The 25,565-nt window shown below is 34.7% G+C and overlaps 1 protein-coding gene across 1 annotated transcript in view; it reads left to right on the plus strand.

Annotated features, from left to right (window-relative positions):
* Nucleotides 1-25,565, plus strand: part of SHOC1 (shortage in chiasmata 1) — a 52,256-nt gene that overhangs the window by 6,943 nt on the left and 19,748 nt on the right. The window contains exons 4-14 of the mRNA XM_062600236.1: nt 2,112-2,302; nt 6,247-6,409; nt 8,217-8,319; nt 9,288-9,435; nt 10,811-10,918; nt 14,345-14,468; nt 15,323-15,417; nt 17,443-17,685; nt 18,846-19,301; nt 22,557-22,682; nt 24,686-24,862. Coding sequence (XP_062456220.1) covers nt 2,112-2,302; nt 6,247-6,409; nt 8,217-8,319; nt 9,288-9,435; nt 10,811-10,918; nt 14,345-14,468; nt 15,323-15,417; nt 17,443-17,685; nt 18,846-19,301; nt 22,557-22,682; nt 24,686-24,862 — 1,934 coding nt within the window. The remainder of the gene's footprint in view (nt 1-2,111; nt 2,303-6,246; nt 6,410-8,216; nt 8,320-9,287; nt 9,436-10,810; nt 10,919-14,344; nt 14,469-15,322; nt 15,418-17,442; nt 17,686-18,845; nt 19,302-22,556; nt 22,683-24,685; nt 24,863-25,565) is intronic.

Raw genomic sequence — 25,565 nt, forward strand, 5'->3', positions numbered from 1 at the left:
CTGTTGGATATGGCCTACAGAAGAACTGTCGTTCTGCAGTCATGCAAAAGTAGTATAGCTGTCTAGTTAAAAGATTCTAGAACTACTTATATTTTGGCATAATAATTAACAAAATATGCATCAAATCGGATACATAATATCTGATACATAATTGGGTTATAATTGAGTGTAGTGTCTTCTTTGCATTGCTTCTCATCATAAGGTGCAGTACATCCTATTCTAAGAATCTGCTCATAACTTTGTCTTGATATAACAATATAGATACAAGTTTTCACTACAAAATGTGAGCTTTTTGCAGATTTTTTTATATTTTTTCTGTGTGTCTGTAAAAATTTGGCTAATGAAATTAAGATAATTTTGGCATAAACTCATCAACTTTGTGCTTTTGGTTTGGGGTTTGTGTGAAAAAAGTCCTTCATGCCATCTAATAAGGAGTGTAAGCAGGAGTGACTGATCAGACATCAGTGAGTTGAACTGATACATTAGGGAAACTGTTTCAAAGTACCAGAAAGCCTGCTGATATCTTCAGGGAGAAGCTGAGAAACAAAAGGAAGACAAAAAGCAAGTAGGAGAAAAGTGAGGAGACACAGGCTGTTTAGGTGAGGATGAGAGGGGATCTGGCAATGAGACAAGGACTGGAGGTGGGTCTGTAATTCTTAAATGTGCCAAGTGACTTAGCTGGCTAAACGCCCTTGCTAGCTTGGGTACCTGCATTCAGTTACCAAACTCAGATGTCCATATTTCAAAGCTACTCCTGAAAACTTTATATCATAAATAACTAAATGAAACTACACATGTTAAATCTGATGTGGCGCATTCTATCATCAAAACACTGTACAAACAGAGCTCTACTGTTTGAACATAAGTTCTGTATTTAGGAAGTTTGTCATGTAGTATTTATCACTTTTCCAGTATGGAGAGTGCTACCCCTTATGGTCTCTGCTCAGCAAATCACTTAGACATGAACTATCTGTAAAACTGTAGGGAAGCCCATTAATTCTAGGCAGGTCAGCCCCTGAGTAACTTGAAATGGTTTTCTAAGGTCCATTGGTTTTCATGCTTATACCATCTTAAACATTAATTTTTATCAGTACTACATAGATACTACTTGTAAACTGTAATGTTTGTAGTTTCAAAGTAAGCTTCTGATCTGTTTACTGCTGTGTGAAATAGTTGATTTTTTTCAAATACATGCAGCAGAGATTCCTCACTATTACCAGCTAAATCTGAGGTTTTTATACTGAAAGTCATATGTGCATTCAGTACTTGTATTCTGATTTACATTTTAGGAGTTCAAACTCCAGATGTCTAGCAAATAATAAGATTGTTTAATACAAAGAATTATTAGGATACTGAGTAAATCAATAGAATGCACAACTGAGTAATCAATGCATGAAGTTCAGTAAGTACATACTTACTGAGGAGAAAACGGTTTTTTTGGAAATGTCAGCATTCATCAGTCAGAGTCAGCCTCTTGTTCAGTTATTCAGGGTAATACAGCATTATCACAAGCTGCATTTTTATCATCCAATTACAAATATTTTGGCCCAATGCATAATTAGTCCAAAACCATGATCTTTTTCCTGTGGTCAAAAGATCTTCTTGTTTATCTAGCAACCAGTCTTTCTTCTTGATAAATAATAGTAACATTGAAATAAATATGAAAAGGAATGGGAAAACTTGTTTTGTTTCTTCATTTATCCTGTCTTTTCTCTGACCACCGTTGCTGCTGTGCTTTCAGTTTCTGCATATTGTTTGAAACCTGGATATATGTGTAACCAAGCAACAAATTTTCGTCATAAATGCTATGACCTCGTAGGTTTGGTTGGCTTTTTCAGCCATTATCCTTTTGTTCAATTTTGTGCTGAGGCAAAATTTGAGACATTTTCTTTCCTGAACAAAAATTAAACAGAAACATAATCTAATGAGTAATGATATCAGCTGTAATTTCTGATCTTTTCTAGTGAAATTTCTGATCTTTTCTAGTGAATACAGTGATTATCAAAGTTCTTAGAGCATCTTTTTCAGTACAGTTCAGGATAGTTGATCCACTGAGGAGTCAGGGAAGTCAACATTTATCTTACAGAAAGTATTATTTTTCTGCTTTTTAGGAAACCTATATCTTGTATAAAATTCCATATTAATAATGAATTAATTGAAGTCATTCCAAGTTCAAATCCATGTTCTCAGACTGACTTAGAAACGTCTTATTTACTAGTGAAGAACATTTATAAGAAAGAATTCACAGAGGACAAATACTTGAAGACTGACTGTGCCATCAAACTTAAAGAACAATATCAAGGTAAAGTGTTTAATTTACCATCCTCTAACCTTTGATGATGTCAACTTGATAACTTCCATAATTTTTAGTACAGGATTCATAGAATTTGAAGAGATCTTCTGTGTGACCGCATCCTTTGCAGTTTCAGTAGTTATAACTACTTAAGAGGGATTTAGTCTGTGGAGAAGCAGGACTTGTCTGAGCAGTGCAAGACAGATGCGAGCCAAAAGAAATTTCAGGCTGATTAAAGATTTGGCAGAAGATGTACAAAAAAATCACATTAAATGGACTTTATCAGGCATTGTTCAAAATGGTCATGATCCTTATTAGTTTAATAAAATTAGATCCTTGTTGCATGTCCTTTTACTATATAAAGGAGAGGAAGAATTAAGTAGTTCTGGCTTTATTGCTAGGATAAAGATAGTTCAAATTGTGCAGTGTTCCTGTGTGTTTTCTGAAACATTCTGATCAGTAGCACCCTAATAAATAGAATAAATGCTGATCACAGAAAACAAAAGTGCTTGGTTCAACTATACTACAGCTTATTATTCAAAACTTTTTTCTTTTTTTTTCTTTTTTTAAATGAGGGTTTTAGTTTGAGGAATTCTACCTCTAAACAGATTAGTGTAGAAAAAGAAGGTAATTCAATCAGTATTTACTAAGAAGAGATTTGTTCCACAATCACAAAAGGGAAACAGCTGGTTCTTGATACAGTATTGTACAAGATAACATTTACTGGAGACATAGTATCAATAATGCAAGTGTATTGTAGTTAATAATTGAAAGACCGTAATCTTAATTCATCATAGTAAGTAATTTCTGGTGTTTTTCCTAAGATAAGCCTATGGCAGAAAAGAATTAAAGGATACTTATTGTTCAAGATTTCAATAATTGATTAAGGTTTGGTGTATAAGATACCTTTACAAAGACTGTAAAAGGAATTCAGATGGTTTTCCATTTCTTAATTTTTACCTTCTTAGAAACAACCTCTAAATTTCCACTGATAAGACTCTCCAGTAGAAAAAAAAAGCATGAAATTCATAACACATTTTTTATTTTTAAAGTTACAGGTAACTATAATTATATTGTTGAATTAACAAGTCAACAAATATCCATCAGTGTAATTAGTATATTGCTGCAAAATCTTTTCTAACTTAACTGTTTTCATTCAAGAAGTAAAAAATAAAAGTAAATAAAAAAGTAAATAAAGTTTTAAAAGTAAGTAAAAATCAGTTAAATTTTGAGGGAAGTCTTATTAAAAGCTGTCATTTTGAAAGATTTGTGGCTATTTGAGAGCCTGCTACTTAATGCCTGCTAGTCTGCTGGCAGCACAAAGCCAAGCAGGTTTTATTAAAAGTATTAAGTTACATATAGAAAATTCCACAATGTGGAGAATCACTGAAAGGTAAAGATAATTAGAACATGGGTATTGTGGATAATACGACATAGCTGTCAAGTCTTTATTTAAAAGAATGTATGATACAAAATTAAAAAAGATAGAATTTGAATGATAACTTGAACTCAGTATTTCCAATAGAGGATGGCTGAGTTTTAATTTTTAATAGCTTAGTTTATTAGTACATGGGGTTTTTAATACTTGCTTGAGCATATTAAAATGTTTCGTTTAATATAACCCTGTGCTTCCTTTTAGAGACCAAAATAAATTTCTTGAGTCATTTAACTTTTTGAGATGTAGTATGTGAAAGTAATACATAAAATAAAACAGTCATAGCACTGCACATGATATGAAGGTTCTTGTTTAAAACAAAATTGTTTCTAGTGAGGTTGTGAAATTTAACGTAATAGGTTGTGCCTACATTTAAATGTAGCTAGTAAATTAATTGTTAGAGTATAGTGGCAAACAACTCCAAGCAGGTTAAAACTGTGAAGTATGCCCAAGCAAATAGAATGGACAAGCTGAAAACCAAATTTTGTTCAGTTAGTAACATAGATTTCTAGACTTCTTCCCAATGTCTGTCTCTTTAAATTAAGTAGAAACAAGCTCTCAGTAATTAATGTTCAGTTAATAGTCCTTCTGTTTTGCATATGCTGTCTGTTATGTGTAAGGGGTCACGCTGGAATGACTACCATCTCTGTACTGTCTAGCTCCAGCTAAAGGTCAAGAACATTAGCATTGCAGTTGCACATAACAGCAATACCAGTGAGGCCCCCATTCAAACATGAATTATGACTGAAAAGTATTTAAGCTCATACTTAAGCCCATTATAGCTTTTTTCTTAAGCTTTTTGATGAGCAGGCGGTTCTGAATCAGAAGTGTGTAATGATAATGCCTTCAAATTATAATTCTGAAAAATAATTCTCTACTTAAAATTGTGCAATTACACCTCCTAAAATCAAGAAGTAGTAACAGTGAGTTTAATTTTATATTGGATTCTAACACTGGCATTTATGAATATGTAATTTTAACTTTTTCTCCAGTTGTAAAATTCTGTAACAGGAAAGCAGTTAGATATGTGATTGTATATATTCCTTTTCAAGAGGGCAGTTGAGTACATGCTTCAGTGCATTCCTGAATAGACATACTTTCCTGAGGTGGGGTGCAAGAGGTTAAATGTGTTAAAATTAACAATGAAATGAACTAATTAAAATGTTTGAATCACATTAGAGTAATATTAACACTGATTGAAAAAGTCCCTTCTCATACATTTCAAATAATAGAGCCACTTACAATAAAAATATACACAAATCAATATAATCAAAAATTAATAGAAGCTATACCTAAATTGAGATTATAAATACAAGTCAAGAGCAAAGTTACATGCCTTATTTGACCTGATTTAGAGTTGGCATGTTAGATGTATTCTTGTGTATAACATGATCAAATTAATGATGTTGAAGCAGTTCTTATTTTCTGAGTAATTTTAGTGCTAATTTTTCAACTAGAATTTACATGAATATTCAAGTGCTTCTACACTGTTTTCCTGGTTGCCTTAAGAAAAGAAAGAATTACAGATTCAGGACTATGAAACTCACAGCAGAAAATAGAGTATTTTTCTCTACTGGGAGGTATTCTAAGTTTTGTTGGCTACTATCAAGTTTCAGTAGCCTGCCCTGAACTAGTCATTTATTTAAACCAGGCATATTATAGCAAGGCATAAATTTTTGAATTGATAAATTTCCTTATTGGGAGCTGTTTGTGTTGTGCAGCATAAAATTTCTAAACAGGTTGAGAGGCCATATTGGGTGTCTGTCATTTCCAGCCAGTAGGAGGAATATCTTTATAGATAAAGAGTCATCTAAGCAATGAAGGGGGAACGTGGGAATCAGGAAGCTTCCAAGTTAGTAAAAGAAAAACGAGTTCTTTGCTCTCCTTCCATACCCTCTCACTGTAAGTAAAAGTCTGCAAGTGTAAAGGATTGCATCAAACTATAATTCCTCTATAAGCTTCTGTCTCATGAAGAGTAGTAAACTGAATTCAAAAGAAATGCAAGTCCGTAATTTTATCTTTATTGAAACCATACTAATTTGTTACCCTCTATATTTTTGACTCTTTGTTTTTTAAATAAATTGATCACTATCACAGAGTTACAAAGTCCACATTTAGGTTTAGAGATATGGTAGTATAGAAGAGACTGTTTCATCACTGGCTGTCAGAGTGTGTGAGCCTGTCATAAGTGGCATTGAACTAAGTTACTCAACCAAAATGTGCCTCAAAGTTCCTTTAGAATAGGTTAATAATGCAAACAACGGAATGACTAGACATTTTTAACAAGTATTACATATAGCAAAAGAGGAAGGAGAAGAGAACCAGGGCTTATTAGGTAAATCATTGGAAATCTAGACTTTGTTGCATTTACAACTTAAATTGTAAAACATAAGAAGTCAAAAATTTACTGTTGTGCTAATATTTATAGCATTTCAATAGCCATTCAATGACTGTCTTTATTCCGATAATGATGATTGTTTTTTATACTGTTTGCTAATGTCATTTTATTTATTTTCAGATTTATATGTTGGAGATGAACTTGTTTTTGTTGATAATCTTGAAAATTACAGTAAAAAGCTCCCTACTTTATATGCCCTTCTGGACAGGCTACATTTTTTTTTTGTGAAAGACCCCCTTCTAGATTCTGAAGGACAGAATTTAACAGAAGAGAATATTTTCAGGTATATACAAAATTTTTGTATATTATTTAAGATAAATTGTAATAGTTGTGTAATATCATTTACATATTAAAATCTTAACTTCTGTTGTATGTTAAACAATTTCTTTATATTTGCAATGAGTAAAGATTTTCACTTTTCTTATATAGGAAAAAATGAGTGGAATGGAATTTATATATACTAATAAAGGAATTTATTTAATAAATATTTTTAGGTTCTGTAACTGTCAAATGTGATCAAAATTTTAGTTTTGGAGTGCTGAATAATGCATAGCTTTAAAGAACGTGCATCAGACTGATTAATGCCTTATCTATAAAATGCCAATAAATTTAGCAAGGCCAGGAATTTGCCCAAGTTTGCATGTTCCTTCTTCCTCTCCTGTCTGCCCTCTTTCAGTAGATCCTGGTGAGTTATAGTTCTTCAGGTTCAAATTTTATTTATTATTGTTAAGTTGATTGAATTTAATTGAAATGTGTCCTTTGTGTCATGGATTTGAACAAACTGGTATATTACAAAAGATATAAATTATATTCAGAATATGGCTAATATTTTATAAGTATACTTATCTATGTATATATATTTTTAACAAACTCTGGCTGAATTCTGTGATGATTTACTCTATGCCTGGATGACGTATATAACTTCTTTTGCACTTAATAGGGTTGCGTGTCTCTCAAGCAAGGCAAAGCAGAGTTTAATTTTGTACCTATGCAGTAATAGAAATGGGGAGATAGAGGAGGAAATTGATGACTTTTTTTCATGAGTCCTGATCTTGCAATGCATGCCAGGCAAAAGACTACATGAACACAGCAGACTACTCCTGAAAAAACATTTTGTTCCAAATTCTACAGTAACTTACAGAATTGCTAGTTACAGCAGAAAAGATGCTAGTATGATACTCTACCTGAATTTTTCTGACCTTCTACAGCAAAGCCACCAGCCTTTTTGAGATGGGAGTTCGGCTCTCCTAGTGGAACACACAGGGGGATGCATTCTTCAATCAGACAAACTTCTGCTGAAAATAAATGTGGATGCAAATCCTATGACTAGACCTTGAACAATTTATACTCTTCAATCTAAAATATTCCTGCAGTAAAATAGTGGTTCCAGGGACTTAGGAGGAAGCTCTCCCAGTGAAAAGTGATTCTTTTCATAGTTTCAGTGCTTGTAATAGCCCTAGAAGCAAGCCCAATAAGAGGGTTTCTAATGCTCTCTGAAAAATCTTCAGACTTGTCCTGCTGGTTGTAACCTAGTTTTTCAGGGCAAGAAATAACCTGACTCCAAAGTTTTACTTGTTGGCATGTTAAGTTTTATCAGTTAAACTAGTCAGAATATTTATTATTTGTTATTTTAATATATAGTGAGCGTACTCTCTTTTGTTCAATGCTGAATGACTTCTGGAAACAGAAGGTTCACAAATGTTGAATTATATGAATATTATAGATAATAGAAACCTTTTCTATAGCAGATACATTCAGTTTTAGAAGAAGATAAGACCTGAAGCTTTTGTATAAAGAGCTGCAACGTGACAGGAGACTTCAGTGTTCGGCCAATGAACAACTTTAATACTTTTCTGTATTTTTAAAGATAATCTTCAGTATTAAATTGCTGTGCTTGTACAGTTTTTTTGAAAAATTACTTAATTTAGTTCCACAGTCTGTTGCAGCATGTCTTGGAATTGTTTTCCTAGAAAACCATGGGTTTAAAAAAAAAGAACTTCCCATATATATAGTTATCAAGGCTACTTTTAAGACTTTTAATCTTACATATTAAATAATTAAAATTTGCTTTATTTTATGATGTTTTGAAGGAAATATTTGACATTCCAAAATGAAATGGAGATACAGGAGAATAAAAAAGAATTGCAGGGAATTAAAGAGAACTTCAGTCCAGTATCTTTAAAAGATGAAGAGGTATTACAGAGTTATTCCTTGCTAGTTACATTACTGATCGTTATGCACAAGTGTTTTTTCATCTGCAAGTCATTTTACTGAATTCTTTTCATAGCTGCCAAATATTTGAAGGCTTCCTATTTCTCACATATAAAGTTATTATGCCCATATTTTTTATTCCTGGATGCCTTTGTTATGAATCCCCACTTCAGTCAATTGTTTCTCCTGGGATCTGATGTACTGGCATTTTTATGTCAGTTATGACATTTTTATGTACCATTACACTAAGAGTAGAAATAAACCAGAATAAAAAGTTATGATGTGTGCAAAGGAAAGGGAAAGTATTTTGTGTTTTGTGATTGGGAGGCTAGTTTGGCCACGTTTTATATACATATCTGTATATATTTTGCTCAGTTCTATATACATATCTGTATATAGTTTGCTTATTTTTTATCTAAAAATGTATATTGAGGCAGATGATGTTTCTACAGTGTCAGCACTATGGAGGAATAGTGGGACTCAGGAAATGGTGAGAAGAATACTGCATCAGAACTACCCTCAGTGTATTTATGATGAGTTTTTATTCAGCATAACAAAAAAAGTATTACAGTCATAGTCTCACACCACTGGGGAAATGTATTTTGGTGCCAGTAACAGTGCTCATAACATTATCCAGTTATATACCAAACTCTCAGTGAAATAAATGAGGCTTCTGCTTGATGGGAACTGTAAGTTCAGATCTGCTCTTCTTACTCTATTGGCTCTTTTGAAATACTGTAACACTGTTTTATGTTATTTTATCTTTTTTCTTTGTCTTGAAATAAGCTTTGTTGATACTGTGTGCACATCATGTGACATCACTGTTAAAAGCTCTAAGAACAGTTTAGAATTAAGCTATTTCAAGATTTTCAAAAAGCTGAAACTCTACAGTAGCATCAAGAGAAATTTGGAATTTACTTACCCATTGTGTTGTGGTTAATTTTTTTCAGTATTTAATGCTGCCTGTTGAATTAGAAGTCTACAGGACAAGCAGATCAGAAATCAAGAATCCATCATACTTGGAACTGAAACAGTTGTTAAAATTAGCCCCAGAAACTATGAGTGATGAAGCCACATGTGAAGAGTTGATCAAAGAAAGTGAGAGCAGGTTTTCTTTTATGTTTGACTTGATTTTACTCTCATTTGAACAGATATAGAACAAGCTGGCTCTTTTGCTTTCACCTCACTTGTAATTTGCATCATAATTTATAATTTGTCAAATAAGAATTTCTGTGTATGAGACAATAAATTTTGCTGTATCCAGATGTCAGAATATTAGAAAAGTCTCCTCAAATAGGCAAAGGAAGTGAACTATTCACTGCACAGTCCAGTTCAGGGTTATGTTGTAATCCTGAAGTCAAACATTATATGAGCCATAATTCTTAAAGTCCAGTCCTCTGTGAAGACAATGATTTAGTATTATGTTTTCTTATGTGTGATTAAATTTGCTTCCAGAGTTATACCAAGAGGATTATATGCGGTATAGTCATGCCATATAAATTGCATGTAATGGCAATTGCTTGTAAATGGCTTCTAATGACATTGTAATGGCAAAAGCCAAAGCAAGTTTCTAGGAAAAAAAAGTTAAATACTTCGTGGATAATCAGAACATTCTAAATTACAGAAGTCATTTCTTTAAAGGATTTGAGGAAAAAATACTAAATGCTTTTACACTGTAGCTAAGAAATACATCTTTAAAGACAGTTATTGGCTATTGAATTTATATCTAAGGCGGTATCTTTTATTATTAAGGAAAAAAGACGTTTTAATTTTGACAGAAAAAACAGCTTCGTTTCAGCAAACAAGTGAGTAAAGACACTTCTTTGGGGGACAGGAGGCAGATAGTGTTGCTCAGAGAAGCCAGATTTATACTTTTAAATATGGTGAATACATACTGAATTCTGCCACTGCTAGGGTAGTAGTTTCGAGTAATCCAGTCACATACTAAAGGTTAGACAAACCTTGAAAATGCATTTGCATATTTGGCTAAAGCAGCTCCTTAGCACTTACATACTATGTTCTAACTAAGCCAAATGACTCTACCCCTACTGCAGAGGTTTGGGGATTTTGCGTGTAGACTTCAACATGTTCCTTTTTGTTTTGTTTTTGTCTCTTTTAGTAGGAAAAAAAAAAAAAAAACAGGCAAACTCCTGGTGAAATACCTTGAGATCACCTACTTGTTCCAGAAATTACATCACTGTAGTCAACTGTACTTTGAGTAGTTCAGATACTGACCCAAAATACTTATTTATGCAAGATGATAGTATATTGCATTTGTCTTCCAGCACTTTGAAGGGATGAGACTGCACTGCTCTGGTCCTCTATGGTTACTAAACTGCAGTTCTTCATAGTGAAAAGTTATGGAGATCCAGTAAAATGGAGACCCACTAAAAAAAAAATCCTGAAAGTTTCGTTTTGGTAAGAAAAAGAAATAAATGGCTAATTTTTGATATCTTTTAAAATTTGTTTTCAGCTCTCAATGCAGAAATTACAAACAAATTAGAAATTTCCAATTACTGCCCCAAACCAGAAGAGATTTGTTCCAGTAATAGCAGAAGTATTTTGGATTTCTGTGAGTCAGGTAAGAAGACCTAGATAAATCCAGTGGTATTATTTAAAATAAGTTCTTCACGTAATTGTTCTCTTACCTGTCCTTGGGTCACATGTAGTTGTGCCACATGTACTTAAGATCTGAACATTTGTATTGTGAAATCTACTATTTTGTACTGGTACCGTAAAGAAGTAGAAGTTCCATGTGCCTTTCAAGAGTTTTAAAAGTGAAGCACAACTTTTCGCTTGCTTTTTGTTGATTTAGCTGCAAGTACTATCCATATCTTTTGCACTTGAATAGCTTTGAAAACTTTTTTTCTTCCCTCCTCCCTTTTTTTTTTTTTTTTTTTTTTTAAAAAAACTAACACCTTCCCTACCCAGAAAGGGGAGAGGAAAGTTAAGGCAAATTGATGCAAATTGAAAGAGCAAGTGAAAGAGTACAGTTTAAAGCTTTTAAGGTCCTATGTAAGCACTTTGAAAAGGAGTAATAGAGGAAAACTTAGGGAGAAGTACTTAAGATTTCTTTACTACGTCTGTATCTTCTAGAAGTGGAAAACTCCCAAGCAGACGTTTTGGTTTATGAATGGTCCAGTATAGCTGTGTGATCAAGAAGTAAAATCAGGTAGTCACAGAGCTGTTTTCCACAGAATTAAACTGTTGCTGAATTTTGTTTTGCGTGAGTTGAACACTGCCTTCTCATATGTTTAGTGTTAAGAAATTCTGTGTATACACCCTTAGTAGCTTGAAAAAACATTGGTCAAGCGTGATGGTAGCTTATAATACAAACTAATGCCAGATAGTTTCAGTGTCTGTCTGTTCAAGCTAACTCTACAACCCCAATTGAAATTTTCTCAGATTCTGGATATAGTCTCTCAAAATAATGGTTATTCTTCCCAGCCCTGTTTTCACAGCCTAAATATTGGCTGACTAAAAAAGGCAGAAAAATGATGTTCTGCTGATATTTTTCAGTTTTAATTCCAAGCAGAAAAACTCATACAAAGACCCACTGATCTCAGGAAAAGCATGTCAGTATATTGGCCTGTGCACAGTAGCAGTGTTACAGTTTTAGCCTCCAGTGCATATTCACTTGATGATCTTTCATCCAGCGGTTACTAGAATCCTGGAGATTTTCTGATTTTCCTCCAGACTAAGACCCCTCCTTACCTCAGTTTGCATGTAGTTTTAACTAGACTGGCTTTCCTCTTCAGGCTAATAGTGTAATGCTTCTGATATTGTAGTGAAAATGGGCTTTTCGTAGGTGCAGTTGTATCAGCTCGTATTGTCAGATACAAAAGTTCCAGGAAAACCCACTGTACGCTGTCCTACAGAGACAAAGTTATACTTAGGCTCCATCTGGAGGTTATTGCCTAGTATGACTAACTTCAGTCTGAACCCAGTGAGCTACCTGCCTGCTTTTTACTTCTAAAATTTATTATAAACAAGAGGAGCTTAAGTATAGTGATACAGCTGGGCAGTTTGAGACCCTCCTGCTGTATCTAGTAGAAAAAAAGTTGTTTGTGAACTCATCTAGGATACTCTTTGTTCTTCAGGAGTAGGTTAATAGTCAAACTGTCATATTTCAAATTCTTTTCAAAAGAATCTACGTTAATTTGTGTTACCAGTTTGCTGGCTTAGCTGTGCCACTGAATCAGGCAAGACTCTCTCTGCAGGGCATAGACAGCTTCTATGTCTTCTTTCTTCAAAGGTTCTCAGATCTTTAGGACAGAGACATGCAAACCTGTATGTGCAATGCTAAGACTGTTTTTTAGTGGAATTACCTGTATCAGGTGTCAAATTTTAGCAGAAATATCTAGCAGTCTTTTCCTTAATTTAATTTTGCTATTCGTAAGATACCAAGAGTGAAATATATGGCCAAGTACTCAGAGAAGAACCAATCAAAAAATAATGGCATTGTTGATACACATTTAATTGTTTGCCCTCCTATCCTGCTAGCTATGTGGATTGTTAATTGATAAATATGTTGAGGGACAGGAGACGTCACTCAGTTGTGTTCATGTTTTTAGAAGGAAAATGGAGTATAGGCTCGCTGATTGTAGGCAGATTTCTGGCCAAAATGTTCCAATCTCAAAGGCAAAATAACTAAAGAGAAGAAAATAAACATTATTTTTCAGAGAGAAATAATGGGTCTTTTTAAAAATTTCAGGAATTTTTGCTCTCCTAAGAGTGATTCCTTGTTCTTTTGGGGAAAAAATTTTCATTTCGTTTCTTGCCAGAAGAAACAGTCTGTGAAGGTGAAGTTCAACCACTGATAAGTCTTTCTCATTTCTAAGTAAACGGGGGAGAAATTATATTGGTTGGAAGATAGTTTCTTTCTTGTATAAACACTTTTTCATATTTTTTTCAGTGTATACTGTACATACAATAGCTTCTTACCACTGCCCTGTATCCTTCCTCCCCGGTCTTCTAACTTTTTAGCTAGATGAGTAGCAGCTGGGCAGATGGCTGATTCAGAGCCAGCTGTGTTCATGTTGGCCATAAAATGTGCATGTGGTGATTGCAGCTGCCTTCTGCCTGATGGAATGGATATGGAATTTGTTATAATTTATTTTTTCTTTAGGGATGCATTGATTTAACTGATTTTTCTGGCTGTTGGTTTTCACAGAACTTATAAGAACTTGGATTTTTTTCTGATCTCAACTTTCTGGTCCAATTTGACTAGAAAAAATGTTAGAAAAATGTCAGAGAAATGAATACGAGGGCAATCACGTAAACCACCAGCTTTTAAGAGACAAAATCAAGAAAGATACAAATTACGTATTAAATTTTAATAAAAAGAAATAATAAAATGTCTACTTTTAATATATTTAGCAAGAAAGGCATTTGCAAAGTGACTTGCATGGGATTTTTTAACATCCCAGACTTACATGTGTGCTGTTTAAAAATAAGATATTAGAATTAATTTCATCCCTGAAATTCCAATGAATATTAATTCTATTCAACAGAGTAATTGTATGCTTAAAATCTTGAGGTTTCTATTTATGGATTTCCTGGGTCCATTCATGTGTTTATAAAGTTACAGGACACTGCAAAACTTCTTGAGATATCTCTGTCATCTAAGTAGTTTCATTTATGTGGGGACTACCTATGAAGGCCACTACTGATCAACACTTAATATCAAAACCTTATCCGTAATATTTGGTGATTTAATCGTAACAATTACCTTATATGGGAAGGATATGTAAGCAGAAGCTTATTACAGAGTGAGTGAAGGACTGTGACCCGTACATTATCTTCTCCATAACTATCTGGAAATTAAATATGAAGAATGTCACTGATTTTTACTGCTTAAATAATAAATCGTTCTATGAATATATCCTATGTGTTAATGCAAAGCTTCACTAATGTAATAAAATTCATAAATATATAAATTTTATCACATGTAGCTTTATGAATAGTAACAGTTTTTTGGTTTGAGTTAATTTTATGCACTTTCTAGCTAAATATGCTGCATATCTGAAAGAGGAAATGGAAGTACTTTTAAGTCCTCCTTGCAGACAACAAAGATCTCAGTTGAATTTTCTGGGTATAGGACTCCAAGAGGAACCTCTTTCTGATAACAGGTAATGAAATCTTTGTAGGAATAAATGCTATCATAAAATACTCTTAAATTAGTGCAAAAATAATCTTATTCTATTAAATAGTGGTTATATTCTTTTAGACAGTTGTGTTTACTTTGTACTTTGCCTTAAGAAAGCAAAACATTTTAAAGAGAGATTGCACCCTCTGTATTTTGCTCACAGAGGGCACAATCTCTATCTGTGACCTTCTTCCAGGGAACTTGAAAAAGAAACTCAGCATCCTGTTGTAGAACTCTCTTTCTCCAGGGAGGCTTAAGAGCCTAAAAATCCAGTTTCACTTTTGGAGTATGCAACAATAAGTATTTGTGGAGCAGCATCACCTACAATATTTCCAGAAGGGATACAGTGCAAATGGGTTGTACAAGTTCTGGAGAAATGCAAATGACCGTGGAAGTTACACCTTTTCTCGTTGGCATAGAAGCAGAATTGCTTTACCCTTTCTTTCTCATCTTGTTTGTGAGACTAGCTTTTGTTCTATTGCCGTAAGCAGGAAGGATTTAAATGTCTTTTGGTGGAGGGGACCACAGTCTAGAGAGAATTATTTTTCAGTACTATTTTAATTTATGAGATACATGCACAACCTTTGTGATTCCTTTTACCGCTTTCTGCTCACAGTGGTCGTAGATGAAGTGACCCTGTAGATGCACAAGAAAACTTTTCATGAATGGATGAATGAATGAGTGAATGAATAAATGAGAAGTTTGAGGAGAAAGCAGAGACTTTACAAAGTAATTTTGTATAAATCAATTGATTTTGAAATTCAATGGATAATGCTCTTAAACTTCATTCAACAAGTATTATTCATTCAACAAGTCTTGTTTTTATGTTCTTCTTAGTATTTTTATGGCAGAGCCCTCTAGAGAATACTTAGAAAGTTTGATATGGCAATCAGAGAAGTACCAGGATGATGTGAAATCTCTTTTGCTTAAAGGTAAGGCATAGGTGTTCTAACTGATGTTGAAGATTTCCACATACATGGAGGCAATATAGGGAAAAGGATAATGATGTTACTGAGCGTATCTTCTCCTCAAATCTTGAAGTTTATGTAACCAGAATAACCCACCAAAACTTGGATTATATGATTTTTTTTTTTTTTTTTTTTTTTTTTTAGTGTAGATAAAAAATTATGTATATGGCAACAAGGAAGTTAGTTGGTCATGTATCTTTCCATGGAGATAATTTGAATGATGTAAGGGATTTATTTCTTTATGAAAATGTCCAGTTCACTACTACTAATATTTTTTTTTAATGAGTACGTAAATGAAATTTAGTAATCAGACCTCTTGAACTTAACTCTTTTCTGTTAGCTATTTATCCTTAGATATTTTTTCAAATAGCTTTTATAGAAAGTAACTTGTTATAACATATAACAAGTTATATGTTAACAACACCAAAGTTGTCCCATCCCACCTGGGTCCCATCCTGTTCAACTTCTTCATCAGTGACCTGGATGAGGGGACAGAGTGCCTCCTCAGCAAGTTTGCTGGTGATACCAAGCTGGAAGGAGTGGCTGACACACCTGAGGGCTGTGCTGCCATACAGAGAGAGCTGGCCAGGCTGGAGAGCTGGGCAGAGAGGAACCTCCTGAGGTTCAACAAGGGCAAGGGCAGAGTCCTGCACCTAGGGAAGAATAACCCTAGGCACCAGTACAAGCTGGTGGCTGACCTGCTGGAGAGCAGCTCTGCAGAGAAGGTCCTGGGAGTGCTGGTGGATGACAAGTTGACCATGAGCCAGCAATGTGCCCTTATGGCCAGGAAGGCCAATGGTGTCCTTGGGTGCATTAGGAAGAATGTTGCCAGCAGGTCGAGGGAGGTGATCCTTCCCTTCTCCTCAGCCCTGGGGAGGCCTCATCTCGAGTACTGTGTCCAGTTGTGGGCTCCCCAGGACAAGAGAGACATGGAGCTACTGGAGAGAGTCCAGCGCAGGGCTACAAAGATGATCAGAGGGCTGGAGCACCTGCCCTATGAGGAAAGGCTGCGAGAGCTGGGCCTCTTCAGCCTGGGGAAGAGAAGCCTGAGGGGGGATCTTATCAATGTGTACAAGTACCTGACAGGAGGGTGTCAAGGAGATGGGGCCAAACTCTTTTCAGTTGTCTCATGTGACAGGACAAGAGGCAATGGGCAGAAATTGAAGCACAGGAAGTTCTGGCTGACCGTGAGGAGGAATTTCTTCACTGTGAGAGTGACGGAGCACTGGACCAGGCTGCCCAGAGAGGTTGTGGAATCTCCTCTGGAGATCTTCAAGGCCCACCTGGATGCAACTCTGTCTAACATGCTCTAGGTGACCCTGCTTGAGCAGGGGTTTGTACTAGATGATCTCCAGAGGTCCCTTCCAACCTTACTGATTCTATGATTTAATGATTCTGTGAAAGTACCTGTTAAGAAGGAAACTGTGTAAAAATGAAATAAGCCATACATGGTTTCTAACGGCATCAGAACACTCATCGCTTGCTTTCATTTCATGTTATTTCGCTTTGTTTTACAAGTCTCAGGATTGAGTAAATGACATGTTACATTGTCCAATTCATTTGTATATTTTTTATAGTTGAAAATGTATTAATATAGTGTGTAGAATGCATAGTAGTCTCATTACTATTTCATTTCATTTTTTTTCCTGGTAAGGATTATGTTAAGTCCTTGTAATTTTGACAGGTAAACCAATCTGTAACCTGAGAAATGCAGCTATGTATTAATAGAGCTGAAAAATTTTAACACACACACACACACATGCCCACACACATATACACACACTCAATTGAAAAAAAAAGCACACTTGCTCTAACAATGCTAGCTGCTTTGCGCTTAGGTCCATTAATGGACACTGAGTTGCTAATGGAATTATAACCAAGGTATATATCTAGTATGTCACAAGTACCTTGGGGCTTTCTTTTTCAAAATCGCATTCTGTTTTTGTGTTTCTCAAATACTAATGTTATTTATTGATTTCTCTTTTTTAGAGCGTCAGACTAGTAAACTTACTTGTCAGCATCATTCGCTTGCAGAACTGAAAGAACTACTGTCTGTTGACATAGAAACACCAATGTTTAGCTCACTGGAAGTGGACTGGTGGTTTCACTTAGGATTAAGTCCAGTCTCCTTAGAGACTTTGGAGCAATTAAGTCTGAATTCGAGTAGTACAAACAGTTGTTCTCCTGCGGAAGCAGAAACATTCTCACTGTTTACAGCATATCAGCTACACTGTAAGTATGGCGGGGGGTAGGGATTCCAAGAAGTTTTAGTTATTAAAAGGCAAGGATAGGTACTTCAACAGAAAGCTGCACAGTGACAGTCACATACTTCCTAGAAGGTAGGTATGAAGATTCCTTATTCTCAAGAGTAAAATGTATTATAACAATATAAAGCTAGAGCAAATATAAAGGACAAAAACCTGTGTTTTAATTACATATGGAGTTACACTTTTTAATACAATGACCACACATTTCCAAAAAAAGTTTCCGCCCGCATATATATTAACAAAATAGTCTCATACAGAAAGATCCTAGGTGAACAGTAACTACGTGTTCAAATTTTTCATATTGTTCTTGTTGACTGATCACACTATATCACTGACTATTTTGATAAAGCAGACATTCATGTTGTCTTATATGCTCAAAGGCTAGTGGCGAGAATGTGCTACAATGAAGATTATAGATATTATTCATTTTTTTTAATTATGATTTAAAAGATTTTAACCACTTCAGAATTTCTAATGGGCCGCAATACATACTTACTCTCAAGCTTCAACAGGAAATACTAAAAGATTTTTCAAATTTTATTAGAATAACTTCAGCCTGGCTGCAATGCACAGATCATTTCTATAGAACACCAAGGACTGACAGATTGCAATTTCAGAAATGTAGCACTACTGTGCTACTCTCACGGAAGAACATTGCCACTTAACTGCTACATACTGGAAAGTATTTAGATACATGTATACATAGATAACATGGATATGTAGCAGCAACACAAAAGGTTACAGTTCTAGTAGAGAACATCTTTAGAAGGCAGTGATTGCATGCCTTATTTCTTCTTTTTTTCCTGTAAGAATGTTTCTGTTAAGCATTTAACCATTAATTAATTAATTAATTAACCAAACTCCTTTCTTAGGAAGATAAAAACAATATATACAAAGAGATGGTGAAAATTTTTCAAACCAGTAGTGTGGCCTTCTGTTTTCTCAGCATTGTAGATTTTGACTTGTGAACAATCAGTGCAAATGTTCTAAAAGTAGGTTTGAACAATCTGAGAAGGCAGAAAGAAGAAATGAAACAAAACTTTCTCTATAATCAATCCAAAATAGTATACTCCAACCAGCAAAGAAAACCATGTTGCAATGCAGAAATCAAATTTTGTCTTTTAGGGTGGCTTGAAGAGCAGAATTCCATGGCAAACTGGGAATTGCTTTCTGCTGGAAAACATCAGTTGGACAAAATAACCAAACTTTGCATGTCACCTGAGACTAACAGGCAGCACTTTTCCCAGCATGTGAGTGCTGCATCTTCTGTCAAAATGCACAGCTCAAGTACATCTGTAGAAGAGCTTACTGGAGACAGTATACAAATTACTAATGTAGAAGAACCTATTTATTTCTTAAACCAAGAAAAGAAAATGCCCCGATCTCCTGAATCAGTTGGCTGTAAAGATGCATCTTTCAAACAAGATAATTCACCTAGGAGCCAGAAACCATCAGCAGTTGCCCTAGCTACAACACGGGATACTGATGATTCTGATCTTCTGAGCAGCTTTATCATGCTGAGATCTAAACATATGTTCACTCAAATGGAGAAGAAAAATGACATAAATAGTCCTGAAAAGGGTATGTGAACCAGTTTATTATGGCATAATTCCAGTTAAGGCAATGATAAAATTTTTATGGTCTTTTGTGTGGCCAGATTTTCATCTAAGGATCATACTTACAGGTTTTTTTTTACTTTAGGTATTTTAGTTAGTTTGCTTGTCTGTTTTAATAACATACGCATATGAGTTTAGTCTTGTTCTGAAAAGCAGCTCTAAATGGTACTTTGTTACTCTAGGAAATCGGTTCTGTTCACGTGTTCTGAATCAGATCTCCTGACTTTCATGGAAAAAGAGTAGTTATCAATTGCTTTTGACTCTTAGCATTGTATAAGCATCATAGACTAGAGAGCGAGCAAAGATTATATTTCTTCACTAAAAAGAGCTGTTTTAGCCTTTTATCCTGCTGAAAACTCCATCAAAAAATGGGACAGAATGGGTGTTAAAGAAAACAATGTTGTTTGCATGCTTAATGTCATTGATAGCAATGTTTATGAAGTAGGCCCAGGCTTCTCAGGTTGAGCATTGCAGAATGGAAAATAAGAATGGGGAAAAAGAAATAGAAGATTTCTAAGAATATTCTTCTTAGTAGAAAAATACTTACTAACATAAAAAGGTATATTCACAAAATCACAGGATGGCTGAAGTTGGAAGCAACCTCTGGAGGTCATCTAGTCCAACCCCTCTGCCCAAGCAGGGCCACTTAGAGCATGTTACACAGGATCACATCCAGGCAGATTTTGAATGTCTCCAAGGATTCAGACTCAACCTCTCTGGGCAACCTGTTCAGTCATCCTCACAGTAAAGAAGTTTATCCTCGTGTTTGGACAGAACTTCCTATTGCTGGCAATACTGGGAGGGGTCTGGCCCCATTCTCTTTACACCCGCTCTTGAGATACTTACACACATTGATAAGATCTCCGTAAGTCTTCTCTATTCCAGACTGAACAATGCCAGCACTCTCAGCCTTTTTTTCATATGAGAGATACTCAAGTCCCTTAATCACCTTAGTAGTCCTTTGCTGGACTCACTCCAGTAGCTCCCTCTCTTTTTTATATTGAGGAGCTCAGAATTGGACACAATACTGCAGATGTGGCCTCATCAGGGCTGAGTAGAGGGAAGGAATCACCTCCCTCGATATGCTGGCAATGCCTTTCCTCCAGCAGCTCAGGATACGATTGGCCTCCTTTGCTTCAAGGACACATTGCTGACTGGTGGTCAGCTTGTTCACCAGGGCTCCCAGGTCCTTCTCCGCAAAGGTGCTTTCCAGCAGATCAGCCCCTAACCTGTAGTGGTGCGTGGGGTTATTCCTCCAAGGCGCAAGACCCTGCACTTGCCTTTGTTGAATCTCAGGAGGTTCCTCTGCGCCCAACTCTCCAGCCTGTCCATGTCTCGCTGAATGGCAGCACAGCCCTCAGGTATCTTAGCCACTGCTCCCAGTTTGGGATCATCAGCAAACTTGCTGAGGAGGCACGCTGTCCCTTCTTTCATGTCATAATAGTGAATTTGTACAGAAATATACAAATGTATACACAAGTATAAAAGAAGTATAAATATATTAAGTATATATATATGTATGTATGTAAGTGTATTAAGTATAACAGAAAATACAATGCAAATATAAATATAATAAAATATTTGATGCAATAAAATAACAAAATATTGAGAGACATGTCATTTCTAAATTTACTGTCCATGGTAAAGTTGTATTTAAAAAATTTTGGCATGGCTTGGACTTCATATAGCAAAATTTTTGACAATTATTTTTGTCTGTTTGAGGTATATGCTCCAGCATAAAAAGAATTTGTTACATAAAAATTTTCAGCAGTACTTTGGCTTCAGTATAACTGTGTTCTTATATAATCTTATTTAACAAATTATTTCTGGGTAAAATTCATCTGCTACTGATGCTCATAGACATGAAAAATCTTCCATGGCTTCAGAAAGTAACTATCCTGCTTTTTAAAGATCAAGATATCTGAACTGAAGACTTATGTTACCATTTAGTGAGCTCTGAGCAGAACTTCATCTCCTAAAAGGAAAACTACAAATGTATTAAAAGGCAAACTGTCCACGTTGCATTTAAAAATAAAAGGCAAATAGGCTTGTGGAGGTTTAAGCAAGTTAAATGTAGTATTAAAAAAAAATAAGTTTACAGGTGGACCCCACTGCATATCAGTGATGTCTGGTATGTAGAGAACACATTCAAATGTATAGCTCTTTGCACAGTGATGTAATCATGTATTTTATTTCATGTATTTTATATTCTTTGAAAGAATTAATAATTCTTATAAAGGGTGGTTCTAAAATTAATTGAAGAAAAGAAATTACAATATTGCTTCTCAGACTTTTTTTTTTTTTACTTTATTTTTTAAAAGATATCATTCTGCATAATATAGTTCAGAAAATATAAAGGAGAAATGTACTAAAAATAATTTATTGACCCAATTTTGAACCCTGTATAGCTTTTCAAAATCAAGAAGGCTTTTTAACTTAAACTAAAAAAAAAGTTGAGATTATGTTTTTCTTCTGTCAGTTTGTTTACTGAGGAAACTGGAGTTCGCAGCTAAAAATAGTAATGTTTCAGAGCTACCTATCCTGCCACTGTCCCTCTCTGAAATAAAGAAGTAGAGCTGCCAAAGGCATCTTTATGGGAAAAAGCTATAGCTGGTGAATACATATTTATAAGGAAGAAGGGAGCAAGCTGTTGATATACTAGGGAGTTGCGAAAGAGCTGTAAGAAGTGAGAACAGGTTCTTTTCAATATGCAGTTTCCTTCTTTTATCTTTTCTGCCGTTTGCAGCTTCCATGTTCTTTCTGGGTCACTCCTGATATCTAAAATTTTCTACGCGTACCACTGATACATTTTTCTTAGTTTGATCGAGCTCATTATAGTTAGTACCAGCTTACTGGCTCTCAGGCATGTTTTCTCTATATATTAAGTCATATGAGTTTCACTATAGAGCTATACTGTTGAGCCGTAGTAACAGTTCCTTAATAGCTCCTTTTCCTGCTCTGTGCCTTTGGCCAAAGAAAGAGGAGGCTAATAACATGAATTCTTGGGAAACATCATCTACCCTCTGAATCATAGTTATAAGAGTATACAAACATATGACAGTAAAGAAGTAAGTTCATGAAAAGAATTGTAATATGTGCCATTGAAATTACTTCATTTGAAAAGTTATTTGCATAGTCACATGTGAAAGAGTTTTCTTATTAATTGAGTTGTTCTTGTGATACCTGTATATAAATGTTCACCTATATTTTAATGATTTAGTACTGCAGCTTGAAGAAGAGCATTTGCATGCTCAGAAAGAGGACAGTTCTGTTTGCAAGACTGTAACAACAGAAAAAACAGAACAGGAAGATGAAGACAGCATCACAGTCAATATTCAAGCATCAGGTATACAGCATATCCAGAATTTTTATATTAGCATTGTAGTAAAATAGAATTTTATATTAAATCATGTCCACTCACACAAAACAAATGTGGAAATTGTTAGGCTTAGTATCTGTTGCTTATGACCGAAAACATTCAAAATAGATGTATATTGGTTTTTATACAGATCATATGCAGACTAAAAAATACTGCCATTGAGTTATGCCCAAACTGAATCACCTAACATGAAGTCTTTTCATACCGATTTGTTCCTCCACATTATTAATTTGCATTTTTTCTCTGGCTGCCTAAATGAGAAAAAGAGAGATGGCAGGAGAATAACAGTGATTTTAGTAGGGAATCTTTAAAACAGTAACAATCCAATGTGACTTTATTCAGTAGGTAACTGCACATTACCCAGTGAACTCTTGCCTCTGTACTTTTCACAGTATTATATCAAGAAATATGCACTCAGAGTGGTAAGTTTTGCATTTTGGGGCGGTATAAATGGTGGAGAAGTACCTAGAAGGTGTTCATCCATGGTATTTTACAATTTTACAGGCCTAATGCCAGCACACCCAGTACAAGAAAGTTTTAGGCCTAGTATAGATTGGTTTTGTTGGAAATACATTCGCATTATACATTTGCTTAAGGGGAGTCTCCTTCACACAGTCAGTAAAAGACAGGAGCACTGTTTTCATCCATTTCCAATTGTGAAATGGGTTTATAAAATATCATGTAATAGCTGCAAATTTACTTTTTAATGATTGTTTCTATGCTTTGGGGAACAAGGCTCCTTTAATGCAACTGAAAAAAAAAAAAAAAAAAAAAAAAAAAAAAAAAAAAAGCTTTTCAGCAGTCAAAAAGTAACATTTTGCAAAGATAGTATTTAATAGGCTTGAATGTTATATGACTAACCTTGAAATGAAGGACCCATCACAGCCTTGCACATGAAGTAAAGAAATCTTTCTCAAAAACAAGCTGTAGACAAAACAGAGGTTAGAAACCTTCACACAGGCATTTTTCTTAGCAATAGAACAGTAAAGATATGTGACTAGAAATATGCTTTGAAAAGAAAATGATACATTAATACAGCAATGCTTCCAAAATGCTATAGCATTTCTGACCTAATTCAAGAAGGGATGAAAATCTGGAGGTAATTATATGCACCTTTTCTTAAGAATGCTTAAAAATATGAGCTAATTAATTAAGCATGTTCTTAGGAAATAGTGCAATGACTAAGTGAATTCAAACTGGATGACTGTATAGGTCAGTTGTTGGATATTAAAAAAAAAAAAAGTATATCCTTGAAAATGAAGAATCATAGAGTTCTGATCTTACTGACATGATGAACTTAGCTATAATGGTGAGTACATTAAAAAGTTGATGCGGAGGAGTTTCACCTATTTCCCTGAGGAAAAGAACATCCTTTTCTACTCATTCGGCATTAAAGGCTTTGTCACTTCGTTGTCTTGGATTCTAATAGCAAAAAACTCAGTTTTGATTTAGAAGGAATAACAAAATACCCACTCAGAAGCTGTTAAGAACTGCTAGCATGAAAGAATGATGAGACAATGAGCTTGGCTGATTTAGCCTGGCTAAACAAAGACATTAGAAGTTCAATATCAGTGAAGGAGAAGAGCTTTTGAAGTCTGTTACAGAAACAAATGGGTATCAAATGGACTAAAAATAAGTTTAACTACAAAATAGAACAAGCTTGTAAAACAAAGAGGTAGTAGAGTCTTAGTGGGAGTTTCAAGGGTAGAAAATTACAACTTTTAAAAATGAAGTTTAATCACTTTATGGAATCAATAGAATAATGCAACTGTACATTTTAAGGAATGGCTTAATTCTGTGACAGGCAGCTCCCTGTGAGCGTCTGTTTTTCTATTTAAGTAACAGCTTTTACAAAGAAGAAGGTGCCCCTTGCAATTTGCCAGGCCTTTTTTGTCCAGTGATGTATTTTTGTCCAATAATAGTATGAAAATCCAGACTCTGTTGCAATGTTTTCTTTATTGTATTACCAGAAAGCCAGTGCCAAGCATACTGTCTCTTGGAAGCTGCTGCTGCACCCATTCTGAAAGATTTGACACATCTAGGCATACTTGCAGCTGTAAATTGGAGCTTTATCAATATTAAATTTGACCACACAAGATTTTTCTTAAAACAGCAGGAGAAAGTGATAAGTGATCACTTTAAAGAAGGTATGTTTGTAGAAAATCTGGATGGATTTATGGAATTACAGGTTTAGCTGGTAACACATGTTTCAAGGTGTTTGATAAATTAATGATAAGCTTTCAGCAGTGTGTCATATGGGTATACAATAATTGATTGGTTCTTTTACTTCCAAAATAATTTGTTCCCATAATACTACATTTATTAACATAAATATTACAAAAAGTGTTGAATTTCTAAGAAACGTTTAGATAAATGTTGCTCATACATCAAACAGTGTTTAAATAGTATTTTTTTTTCATGCTAGAATTTAAAACAAAAAGCTCTACCTGTGTTTTTGTTACTTCCTCCTGTTTAATAGTTACTTTTTGTCATATCTGCATGATTGCAGGGAAAATAAATGAAAAATGCTAAGCCTGGGTTAGAAAAGAGGAGAATATCATTTATTTAGTTTCTTTCCAACCTTATTTTTCTCCTGTCTGGCCTGTGCAAACCTTACAGAAGAAAAAGAAGAATTTTCTGTCTGGAAGATTTGTAGAAACAGAGAGATGAAGAAGATGCTGACATATCCAGGCCATTTCTAATGAATATTTTTATAAATGTGCAGAAAAGTCCACAAACTTCCATATTTTAAACTACTTGCGTTGTATCCAGTATAATTCCTCCTCACTTTGAAGATTTTTTTTTTCTTTCTTACTACCTCAATGAACTTAAAAAACAATTGTTCACAGC

Source organism: Rhea pennata, chromosome Z (assembly GCF_028389875.1).
Source record: "Rhea pennata isolate bPtePen1 chromosome Z, bPtePen1.pri, whole genome shotgun sequence".
NCBI classification, from domain to species: domain Eukaryota; kingdom Metazoa; phylum Chordata; class Aves; order Rheiformes; family Rheidae; genus Rhea; species Rhea pennata.